The sequence below is a fragment of the Mastigoproctus giganteus genome, chromosome 6 (assembly GCF_048544385.1).
Source record: "Mastigoproctus giganteus isolate SK-2022 chromosome 6, ASM4854438v1, whole genome shotgun sequence".
Taxonomy (NCBI): Eukaryota; Metazoa; Arthropoda; class Arachnida; order Uropygi; family Thelyphonidae; genus Mastigoproctus; species Mastigoproctus giganteus.
The window spans coordinates 32,469,283-32,482,296 of record NC_143580.1 but is presented as its reverse complement, the minus strand read 5'-3'; the positions used below and the strand labels follow the sequence as shown (position 1 = coordinate 32,482,296).

The window sequence follows — 13,014 nt, the reverse complement described above, 5'->3', positions numbered from 1 at the left end:
TTTTCACCTTTAAATTATTGACCATCATTTTTGAAACATCCTGTATATATAGTTGGAAACAGTGCAGTTGAAAGTCAACTTTGTTTTAAAGCAGGGGTGGGCAACCTTTTGCCCGTGGGTTAATTCCAGCCCATGAACATGTGTGATCTGGCCTGTGTTCGTTTTCAAAATATATACAATAAACATCCCGCTGTTTATTATATATTTTTTTGAATTAATGGAATTTCTTACGTAAATTTAGAAAATACTCTGTGCATTACTATGACAAATATTCATCCAGATATTGATTCACTGATTAAAAATAAACAGTATCAAATCTTTCATTAAATATTATAAAAATAAAATATTACAATTTTTGTTAATGGAATTGTATTTTGTTACTAATTTTAGTTTTGTAATTTTATCTTCAATTTGTATTTCATTTTTCTTATCAATAAATTTATTTATATGTACGTGTACGTGTATAAATATTACAATACATAAAACTGTTTATGATAACTTTTTCATTATACACCATTTTAATAATTCTAAAAATAATCTTAAAAATCATGGAAAGCTAAAAAGAATTTGGCCTGCATGTACCTCACAGACATTTTATTTGGCCTGCCATGTATAAAGGTTGCCCACCCCTGTTTTAAAAGAAAATTAATTCTTGTGGTGATTTTAGATTTAATTCTTCCTTCTGTTTAGGTGTTATTATATTGCTCAAGCCTTTGCCTCTGCCAACAAATGGACTGAAGCTATAGCTCTTTACTTAAGAGCAGAAGAGTATTTATGTCGTGCCTTGGATAGTGGTGTTTTAAAAAAGGTAATATTTTGTAACTAGATTCCAAAAAAATAATTTGAGTAATTATACTAAATTTTTTAAGTGGTTTGCAGTTTCTTTGTAACTCTTACTTTCTCTGTAACTTTATATTGGAAAGTTTTTTCTATGCTATGGTTGTTTTTAAGTCATGTGATTGGTACTCACTGTTTTATGTGAGTACCACTTGCACATGAGAATATCACTAGTGGAATGATGACTTTCATTTTTAAAAAATTATCACAAAGAGAAATAAATTATTTTCTTATTTCTCTTTATAATAGTGGCACTACATTAATTTAAGCAGACTTATTTCTTTGTAATTTTTCAAAGTTATAGCTATTCATTGCATGATTTTATAACTTCTATTATAACGTTGAACTAGCAGAGAAGAGTTGATTGAGCTGTACAGGTGATCTGGGATTTGTGCTATGTTGAATCACACATAAATAGGAAGTTCTTGTGTTATTGCTGAGTGAGAAGCTGGATATGGGTTCCACCACTTCAAGCCTCCAATAAGCAAAGTGGTGGTATTGCACCAGTTGATGAGAGTCATCTACCACCTAGTTTTGCCTGGTAACACAAAGGGGTGGCATTCCTCCGTGTGATGTGGGTACCACACCTCGACCCCTGCTTACATTGGTGGGTGGTCACCCACAGTGTACTTGCGCATGGGGGTTATACCAGGATTACTAACAGTCCCACAATCGTGAAGGTGCAAGCAGAGGATTTGGCTGTCACATACCGTCTGGAATTTGCCGAAGTTAGGTCCACCTGACTTGAGTGTCACTCGAATATCAGAACCTTAGTTATTGGTTGATTCAACCACTGCCCATCAAGTTGCCCAAATTATTCGCTGTATGATTCCTTTCGCCTCAAAGGTGGTACTTGTGCATATGTCCTTTCCCATATTCCCTGTCAGAGACTTGGTAATTTGGAATCTCCTCTTTTCAATCTTCTCTGGCTTAAAATCTCTCTACCTCATTCTGTCAAATTCATCTGTTGTCTCTATCGTGGATATTTTTGTCATCATGGAAACAGCTGGAACATAGTTGGATTGTTGTTGAGAAAAAAAGAAAAATTTAATAGCTGGATAAGTAGTGATACTTTATGTTATTGTAGCATATGAAATCATTGATTTTGTGTGGGATTAAAAATTCCACCTTCAGAGTGTAGCAGAAGATTCAGAGGTTTAAATTTCAGAGCTGGCAATCACAATTAGCCAGCTGAAAGAATCTGTTATAAAAATAATTGTACCTGTTTTTTTGTTGAATCCAAAGAAAATTTTTTTGGTCATTTTCTCCTATAAAGGATTCAGGAAAAATTTTCTTTGCATGATAGGAAAAAATATTTGCTAAATAACTTTTGCAGATTTTGCAACATTGAAAAGGTTATGTGCTTATAAGATACAAGGCTACTCCATAAACTTGGAAAGAAATTTGCCTGAATATGTGTGTGTACTCACACACATATTCAGGCAAAAATTGTATAACTGAAACTTTATTAAAATAATAATAATATAAGACTGGATTAAATTTTGTAAAAATAAAAATGATAAAATAAAATACACTGATTGCATTTTGTGTGGGATAAAAAGTGATAAAATAAAATACACTGATTGTACAATAAAAGTGATAAAATAATAAATAAAAATATAAAAATTACACTATATGGAATTAAAATCGATAAAAACAATAGTTTTTCAGAGGCAACCGCCTTCTTTATCAACAGTAAGACTTAACTTGTCACAGTACATCCTTAACTGCAGGATCACGGCTGGTAGCATGTGTTATCATAGGAGCATGAGCAGTATCCTGTGCACGGAAACCGGAAATGGCTCGGGAGCATGCCAGACGGAATCATTCATCCCCGTCCAACCCCAGAGGTCTATTTGAATATTCAGACAAAAGTTCCTAATGCAAAGCTGAGATTAGCTTTGCCTTAGGAACTTAACTAGAACCTGGTTGTGCCATAGTACAGAGCACATCTCCTGGATATATCATATAGATTCCATGAATACTGGAGGGTGTCCGCAGGTATGGTAAACATTGCCAACCATACCTTCGTTGCCAGGTAAATGGGACTGGATCCAGGCTCTGAATGGCATGTTACAATTTCCCCCACACATGTTCAATTAGGCTGGGATTGGATGAGTTTTAATGGACATGAATAGGATGCATAACTTGCTGGAATGTTTGAACCAGTCCAACACCTGGTTTTTTCTAGCTGTATACAGTACCTTTTTAGGTTTTATGACAGTCCTGTAACATGGAGCATTGTTTTGTTGAATGCCTTGCAAGCTCACGAAGATAGTTACCATAAGGGTTGATGTGGTTAGAAATGTATTGAGTTTCCAGTGAGCCATTGATTGATGGGCACCAGGGGGCCCCTGAACTATCCCATCCAAACATGCTCCAGACGATTACACACTCTGACCAGCTTGTACAATTCCTTTCATTCAGTAAGGTTCGAAAACTTGAGTTGCTACATCTTCACTTACCATATGTGTATTACTTTAGGAAATGTGATTCGTTGGAGCAGGTAACCTGTTTCTCGTTATTCACTGTCCACTGACTCTGCTCCAGTGCTCACTTCCCATTGTAGGTTCATTTGCTTGTAATAGGACCTTGACAAGGTTACTTGGGTGGACTGTCGGCTGTGACACCCCAACCATGTTAATGTCCAATGCATGCTCCACCTCATTCCTGTCCCAATAGCTGATCCCTGGATGGAATCCCTGGCCCAGCTACTGAGACGAGAACAAAGTCCCCAGTAAACCATGTTCCCTGGGAACAGTGTCACTGGTCTTTTAGGTTTTATGACTTTTCTTCTTCTCTTTTGACATTTTTGCTATTTTTCTAGTACATTCCACCTCCTGAACTATTAGGTTTTCAAGAGGAATTGTGGTTTCTGATTTTCTTTACCCCATTATATTTTCACCGCATTTAGTATAAATGCTAGACAGAGACCCTTCTGCATTAGTATATACACTGGTGTTCAAAGAAAGTGCATCACCCCTTAAAATTGTAATTGTCGTCTGAATAACGTAAGTATATGGCAATATTTCTTACAGATTGCATCAGATAAGATTGACACGCATAGGTGATGATTTACTCGTAATATTGCATCAACTGTTACTTTCAGCTATATAAGCATGCTCTGCAAGAGTTGCAGTCATTCCTTGCTTGTGTCAGGATGGTGAGTTATGTGCAGTTGACGCCACGAAGAAATGGTGCTATTGTTGCTTTACATGAGGAAGGATGTTCTTCCCATCATATTGCTTTTAGAGTGTCTTGTAATCAGTTGACAGTGAGTAGATTTATTTCCAAACTCAAGAATACTGGTTCTGCTGATAGGAAAAAAGGAACCGGACGCAAACGAGATGCAACTCTCTATGACAAAACAGGACCGCGTTTTGAAATGCTTATGCCTTAAAAACTGTAAAGCTTCTTCATCTGAGCTGAAAAGAGAATGGAAAGAATATACAGGAGTGGTAGCAAGAGCCAGTAACAGCCAGAAGACGCCTCTTCAAAAATTGACTTATAGCCCGTCGTCCTAAGAAGCAGCCCCCTCCTCACACAAAAAATGAAAAAGGCCTGATTAATTTGGTGTAAGGAGCATGTCAAATGGACCCTCAAGCAGTGGAAGTCAGTTATTTTCTCGGATGAGAAGAAATTCAACCTGCATGACTCTGATGGGATACAAACTATTTGCCGTAGACGTGAAGAATATCATCCAGACTGTGTGGTGTCTATAGTGAAATTCCCTACCAGCTAATAAATGATATGGAGGTGCATTTCGTATCGTGGAGTAGGTCACCTGCAGTTTATAAAAGGTTCCGTAAATGTCAATGGATACCTGGCTATATTCGAAGGCAAATTGCTGCCAACCATTAGAGACCATTTCAACCTGCCAAGTAACTGCATCTTTCAGGACAGCTCTGCTCCTTGTCATCGGACGAAAAGTGTAAGTAGGTACTTCTTAGTTACTTTAGCTTCATTTCTGCATTAGAGGTTTGACAGTAATGTGTTTACGTTTGTTACAGGTGAAAAAATGGTTGGAAGAACGGTCCATTACAACTCTTAGCTGGCCAGGAAACAGCCCGGACCTGAATCCTATAGAGAACTGTTGGCATCATGTGGAATCTGCAGTTGCCAGAAAGAAACCTTCGTGATACCTTCGTGAACATCAGGAAGCCATAATTTGTGTTTGGAACCACAAACTATCAGTTGATTATCTTCAGAAATTGATCTTGTTAATGCCTTGACGGTGTGCTGCTATCATCAGGGCCAGAGGTGGTTCAACTAAATGTTAGTTTGCACCTGGTGAACTTTTCATTTTATTTTCCATTTAAAATGATAAATTGAGGGCTTCTGATAACATTTCAGCCATAATTGTCATGTTTACCAAAACTGTTGTATAAAGGTTGCAAATGCTCATTTTGGAATATTTTGAGAGCATCTGTCAATTATTACTTAGCTCCTTAACTATTAATAAATATCTTTTGTTTATATTTCTATTTGTGATGCTAGTCATTAATGTAACATACCATTGCAAAAAAGGGTTGGAAATGTGAAATTCCTAGGTGATGCATCTTCTTTGAACACCTGTGTATACTATCCCTCTGATGCTACTGGAAAGTCTAGCCTGATAAACCTCTATGCCTGCTTTGTAATGGAAATTACACTTCTGATCTATTAAATTATGTTCTAACCTGTTGCATTCATTGATATATATATATATATATATATATATATATATATATATATGCACACACACACACACACACACCCACCTACACTTTAATTTTAGAAGCAATTTTTGTCTGATTTGATTTTAAACTTCAGAAATCACACAGGTATAATTTGTTTATACCTACAGAAAGAAATCTCTAGACCTGTATAGGAAAAGAACTCAATATTTTATTTATTAACTGTAGAGGAAACACTAACAGAGAAATACATTGTAATTTGTGAAAGAAAATGCTGTTAATTGAACATTGCAAAGCCTCAAATCATCTAGGTCAGTGGTGTCCAACCTTTTCCTTTGCAGGGGCCATATTCAAAATTAGATTTGTTTTGTGGGCCACACTGAGTGATTCAAGAAAAATTAGTGGGTTACATTTTCTATATCTTGTTACATGTAAAAGGAAGTTTCTGTTTTCATGTTACCATTTTTTATTTTCAGGCTATATATAAAAAATACAAATTGCCAACTATTTTATGTACAACAAATCTATGTCAGTGATTTATTTTTTAGATTTTATTAAAATTATAAAAATACAACTTACTTTTTTTTTTTTGTAAAAAAAAATACTTTTTGCTGAAACGCCAATTAACAGCGATGAGAGGGACGAACTGCTACAAGGCATTGAATCTTGGGATGAACTCCAAGCGAGAAGTTTGATCTGTGGAGAAATTGTTCTTGAAGAATTTTTAGGAGTTGATAATGATGTTATAGTAGCTGAATATCCGAGTGACTCCAATATTTTGGAGAGTATTCAAAGAACTAGTGGTAATATTGACAATGAAATGGATGAAAATGAGGGCAATATTAAACCTTCCAAACATGAAATGTTGGCAGCATTTGAAACTTTGCGTCGAGACTTTCAGTGTGAATAAAATGTGCCAGAAAATATATTTGAGTGCTTAAACAAATGCGAACATTTTTATGAATGATGTACAGTAAAATCCAGTGTACAACAAAAAATAACCAAATATTTTATGACATAATTCTTAAAAGTGTACTAATACAGTCGGACCTCTCTTTAACAAACTTCCATATAGTGAACTTTTTTTGCTTTCCCCTTGGTCATTACATTGAAAATAGTTTCTGTATAACAAAGAAAATTTTCATATAACGAACTAATTTCGAGAAACCTGGGTACGCATCATTCGCACCTCTGACCTTTAGGCAATAAAGCTAAAGGCTTTAATTCAATGAATTGAGAGCTAAAACATTTTACAGTTTTGCCTGTAAAACCCTGCAGGAGGAAACTGGCCAGCCACGTCATGGGATAGAAAAAGATGGAAGTTTGGGAGAAGCCTTTGCCAACAATGGATCAGCAATGGCTAAAAAGAAGTAAAACCTATACAACTTATACACTACTATGCTGAGAAGTCCTGCTGGTCAGCTGTCCACAGCCATTGGCAAATATTAAGGCAAGCATATTCATTAGCTCTGGTCAACCTATTTTCTACTGTATGCATCCTATTAGAGAATTAGGAGAGAGTGATTTATCTTTATCCCGGAAATTCATCTGTTGTTTCGAAGAAATGAGTCATCCACACTTTCACTAAATTTCACCTGTGTTTACATGGTAGCTACAAGTGGCCCCTAATTTCAGCTTTGTTTTAACTGCTGTGCAAGTAACCGTACAATGTCTAAGAGGAAATCCTTGATTGTAGTGGAAAAAGTGGAAGTGCTTAATAGTGTAGATTGCGGCATTGAAAAAAAAAAAAAAAGAAATCGCTTTAAAACCTGATGTGCCTGCAAGTAGTGTCAACCATTCTGAAAAACCCTGTTTCGATTCTCAAACTGTTTGAGGAAATGGGACCTAGTTGGAAGAGTGCAAAATTATGCTTTTGGGAAGATTTAGATGAATCAGTTTTTGAGTGAATGAAGTTGATTTGAGACCAAAACATGGTGATATCAGTGCTATTAATAAAAGAAAAGGCTATGGAGTACGCATCTTTTTTGGGACACAAAACATTCCATGGCAGTTCTGGTTGGCTTGACAAATTCAAAGCGTGCCATGGCTTGCTCAAAAAAGTTATTTCTGATGAAAGTGGAGTTGCAATCGAAGAAGGCGATAGCCATTGGAAAGAAACAGTTTTTTGAAAAAAATTATTGGCATTAGTTGAGGCATATGATGCAAAAAAGCAAGCTTATACAGCATCAGCCAAAAAAAAAAAAAAACCATTTCACCCATCCAGTCACTCCAAATGTTTGTCTAGTTCAGCCTTAAATTTATTTAAGCTATCAACTTCCACAACAACAGGTGGAAGTCTTCTAGCAATCAACTGCCTGCTGGCTAAAGGCAAACTTCCGCACATCTGTTCTACAACTGTCTTTCCTCAGTTTGAATTTATGCCCCCTCAAGTTCTTAATCTGAGCAAGCAGAAGTATCCCGTCAGCATTGAGCCTGTTCAAACCATTCAAGGCCTTATACACTTCAATCAGATCACCTCACAGGTGGGCACCTCCTTAGCCAGGTGGGCAAGAGCAGCAGTGCGTAGCACATGCTTCTTGATTAGACCGGGGTTCAAGCCTGTGCCCACCAAATACAGAGGATGCGGAAAGGTCAGAGAATGACCACCGCATATCCCCGGAGCAATATGGCCTTCTTATATGAGGGGGATGGATGTTAGATAATACTGGTAACCATTTTAAAGGTGTTGATTTAATGGTGCCTGATATTGTCCTCATTGTGTCATTCAGTTGGGTGTCAACTTTTACAATGTGTGCACTGTTAAGCCATACGGGACAGCAATATTCTGCAACTGGGTAGACTGAGGCAAAGGCTGATGTTCGTAGCACCGTTGCGTTTGCTCCCCAGCCTGTTCCACTGAGTTTGTGCAAGATGTTTTATCTTTGCTGCAATATTACAAAGGTGTTGTTTGTACGTCAGTGTCCGATCCATTGTGATTCCCAGATATTTTGGGCAAGGGTTATATTTCAGTCGTTGGTCTTTATATTCCACTTGAGGCATATAATTAGCCCTTTGATTATCCAGAAACAGCTTTGCTGAAAGAATGGCAAAAATATCACAGAAATCCTCAATTGCTCATACATCAATTGCTCAATTGCAAATCCTCAATTGCTCAATTGCAAACCCCAGAAACCGGAGAGATTGAAATCCAGGAACCCTCCATGGAAGCTAGGTGAGAAACTTATTAAGTCACATTTAATGCTGATCAGACCTGGCGTGAAGAATGGGCCACTTCAAACCCGACCACCTTGGTTTAGTCAATGATCCATGCAGAGTTGGCGCCTCCGTAGCCAGGTGGGAAAGAGCAGCAGTGCGTAGCACACGCTTCTTGATTAGACCGGGGTTCAAGCCCGTGATCACCAAATACGGAGGATGCGGAAAGGTCAGGGAATGACCACTGCATATCTCTGGAGCAATATGGCTTAGTTGCTAATGCTCATAAAAACCAAACAAACAAACAACAACAACATACAGAGTTGTACCTGGTTTCAACTTACCAAGAAAGGAATGGACATCCCTAAATAGAATTGGAACAAGTCACGGAAGATATAAGTTCTGGCTGCACAAGTGGGGAAAAACTGAAAACCCATTCTGTGACTGTGACAATATGATTCAGACTATCCAACATGTCGTCACGGAGTGCCCAAAGAGGAGATTTGAAGGACCCATCCAAGATTTACACAATGCTACTGATGATGCTATTAATTGGCTGAATAAACTGGACATTACATTTTAATTTACCAAAATGTTATCTACAATTTACTCTGTAAATATTGTTTGCTACAAATGTATCTTCATTTTGCCATACGAAATAAATAAATAAATAAAATATGGCCTTGGTTGCTAATGCTCCTAAAAACCAAATAACAACAACCTCACAGGTGCCTAGTCTCCAGATGCTGCAACTTTCAGAACTTAAGCCTTTTTTTTGTAAGCGCACCCCCTTTGTTCCTCTCACCACTCTTATTTCCCTTGTGTGTACTCGTTCTAGCAACTCTAAATCCTTCCTAAAATGAGGCCACCAGATCTGTATGCAGTACTCAAGGTGGGGCCTGACCATTGCCTTATACTAAGGGATAATCACCTCCTTGTCTCTGCTAGCAAAATTCCTATATATCATTGACAAAACTCTGTGACCGGCTCTGGCAGCTCGTCTGCACTGCTCAGAGAACTTCATATCGGACTGCACAATGGTCTTTTTCATTCTCCCCTCCCTGAGTGTAGTACCACACAATTGGTACATTTCTCTTAGATTACTGCTACCCATATGCAGTACTTTGCATTTGTCAATGTTAAACTTCAGTTGCCACTTCTCAGCCCATGTGCCTAACTTTTCTAGATCCTGTTGCAGTAGCATACTGTCATTAACAACCCTGCCAACCAACATCGATATCATTGATAAATACACAAAACAACAATGGGCCCAGCGCTGAACCCTGGGGAATTCCACTAATAACATTAGTCCACATAGAGCAGTGTCCATTTATTACCACTCTCTGCTGTCTCCCACTCAAACATCTCTTAATGCCATACTGCAAATTGCTGCAATGGAGGACTACAAGTCCAAAGACATATTCAACATTGATTAAACTTGTTTATTTTTTAAATATTTGCCGAAGAAGACACTGTCTTTTAAAGTGACAAATATTTTGGTTGTAAAAACAGTAAGGAGAGAATTACACTCTTGGTTGCAAATAAGGCTAGTGATGAAAAACTGAAGCTTTTGGTAAAAGTAAATAACCCCAATGTTTCAAAGGAGTAAAGTCGTTAAAGTTGGACTACAACTACAACAAAAAACCTTAAATGACAAGCGAAATTTTTGAGCAGCGGATTTTGAATTTCGATAGAAAGATGACGAAAGAAACCAGAAAACTCACGTTGATTGTCGACAACTTCCCTGCCCACCTTCAAAACTTACAAGTGTGAAGCTTGTTTTCTTCCTTCTGAATAATTGGTCTTAACTGCAGCCAATGGACCAAGGCATTATCAAGAATTTGAAAATGCACTATCAAAGGCATATACTGAAAAAAAATTAAACTAACAATAGAAGCCAACCAACCTATAGATTCTGTTATAGATTTGTGGATGTGCATATCAGAGTTGGCAAAAGTGTGGAGTCAAGATGTGACGGAAATAATGATTAAGAATTGTTTCACAAAAGCAGGTTTTGCTAAAATGCTAATTAACAGAGATTAGTGGGATTAACTACTAGAAGATATTGAGCAATCTTAGGAAGAGTTCCAAGCGAGGTTTGATCAGTGGAGAAATTGTTCTTGACAGATTTTTAGGAGTTGATAATGATGTCACAGTAGCTGAATATCTGAGTGACGTCAACATTTTGGACCGTATTTAAAGAACTAGTGATAATATCGACGATGGGTTGGATGAAAATGAGGCCAATATTAAACCTTGCAAACAAATGTTGGCAGCATTTGAAACTTTGCATCGAGGCTTTCAGTAGGAAGAAAATGTAACAGTAAATATCTGACTGTTTATAGTTTAAACAGATGCGAATGTTTTTATGAACGGTGTACAGTAAAATCCAGTGTACAACAAAAAATAACCAAACATTTTATGACATTATTCTTAAAAGTGTACTAATAAATTGTGGGCATCATGTAAGTAGTCATCTCTTAATATGTATGTATTGATAAATTGTTTTAAAATTTTAGAAAATTTATTCATTCCCACTTCTTTCCCATCTTTTACTATATTTCTGAATTTACAGTATTTTTCATTGTTGTAAAGGTCATATTTCTTTAATTAAATTTCTATATAACGAATTTTTTCAAGGGAACGATCGATTTCGTTATATAGAGGTCCAACTGTCATTGTGTTTATCATGTAGGTAGTCATTTCTTAATATGTGTGTAGTAATAAATTAATTGTTTTAAAATTTTAGAAAATTTTTTCATTCCCACTTATTTCTGATTTATTTTCCATATTTTACTGTATTTCTGAGTTGAATTACAGTATTTTTCATTATTGAAAAGGTCATATTTCTTTATAATGAAATTTCTGTATAATGAATTTTTTCATGCGAACTATCAATTTTGTTATATGGAGATCCGACTGTATATATATTTTCCTACATTAGTTTCTATATTCTAGTTCTTTCAACACTTAGGATTAGCATTAGTAGAAGCATATGAAGCAAGAAAGCAAGCTTATACCGAATCAGCAAAAAAAAAAAAAAAAAAAACCTTTCCATTACACCCATTCATTCACTCCAAAAGTTTATCCAGTACTTCCTTGAATTTATTTAAGCTATCAACTTTCCCACCAGCAAATGGGAAACAACAATCCAACAATCAACCACCCACCTGCTAAAAAATACAAATTTCCACACATCTATTCTACAACTGCCTTTCCTCAATACTTAAAAACCTTTCTGGTAAGAGCAACCCTTTGTTCCCCTCACCATTCTCATTGCCATTCTCTGTACTCATTTCAGCAGCTCTACATCCTTCCTAAAATGAGGCCTCCAGACCTATATGCAGTATTCAAGGTGTGGCCTGACCATTACTTTATACAAATGGATAATCACCTCCGTATCTCTGCTAGCAAAATTAATATATCATTGAGAAGACCCTATAAGCTGCTCTGGCACCTGTCTGCACTACTCAGAAAGCTTCATATCTGACTGCACGATTATCCCCAGGTCTTTTTCATTCTCCACTAACCTGAGTGTAGTACTGCATAGTTGATACGTTACTCTGGGGTTACTGCTACCCATATGCAGTACTTTGCATTTGTCAATGTTATACTTCAGTTGCCACCTCTCAGCCCATCTGCCCAACTTTTCTAGATCCTGTTGCACTAGCATACTGTCACTAACAAGCCTGCCAACCTTTGTATCATCTGCAAACTTTGACATTGAGCCTGATATACCTTCATCAATATCATTGATAAATACAGAAAACAACAATGGGCCCCTTTGATGTCACCATTTGATCCACCTTTGTGAATTGGGGATACATTTACACATCTCTAGTCTTTGGGGAACTCCCCTGAGTCCAAGGATGCTCTCATAATTATTGAGGGTTTGTTTATTTCCTTTGCTGCCTCCTTTAATATAACTGGATAGATCTCATCCACTCTAGGTGCCTTTCTTATGTTTCACTTCAACAGTTCCTCCACTTTCCTCACAGTTATTACAAAATCATTTAGCTCCCTGTTAGAGATTGATAAGTTTCTGGCCTCCACTTCCATACAGAATTCCTCTTGTGTGAACGTAGATGCAAAATACTCGTTCAGTTTATCAGTTACTTGAGTAGGATGCCAATGATCAAACCATCGTTATCAAGTGGACCAATTTGATTCATCCTCTTCCTTCTAGAGTTTAATTAAGTAAAGAAGTCTTTGCTGGGTTTTTTTTTACATCCTTTGCCAAAGAGTTCTCATAATCTGCTATCACTTGCTTAACCTCTTTTGTGATTTGATTACAGACTAGCCTATATAATAGAGTCACTAGTTAAAGAAGTGTTGCAGGATCACCTAG

At 36.9% G+C, this 13,014-nt stretch overlaps 1 protein-coding gene across 1 annotated transcript in view; it reads left to right on the top strand.

The window, feature by feature from the left end:
• Srp68 (signal recognition particle 68) overlaps nt 1-13,014 on the top strand; it is a 94,244-nt gene that overhangs the window by 59,934 nt on the left and 21,296 nt on the right. Inside the window, exon 10 of the mRNA XM_090375058.1 lies at nt 691-808. Within this exon, the coding sequence (XP_090231184.1) occupies nt 691-808 (118 nt within the window). The remainder of the gene's footprint in view (nt 1-690; nt 809-13,014) is intronic.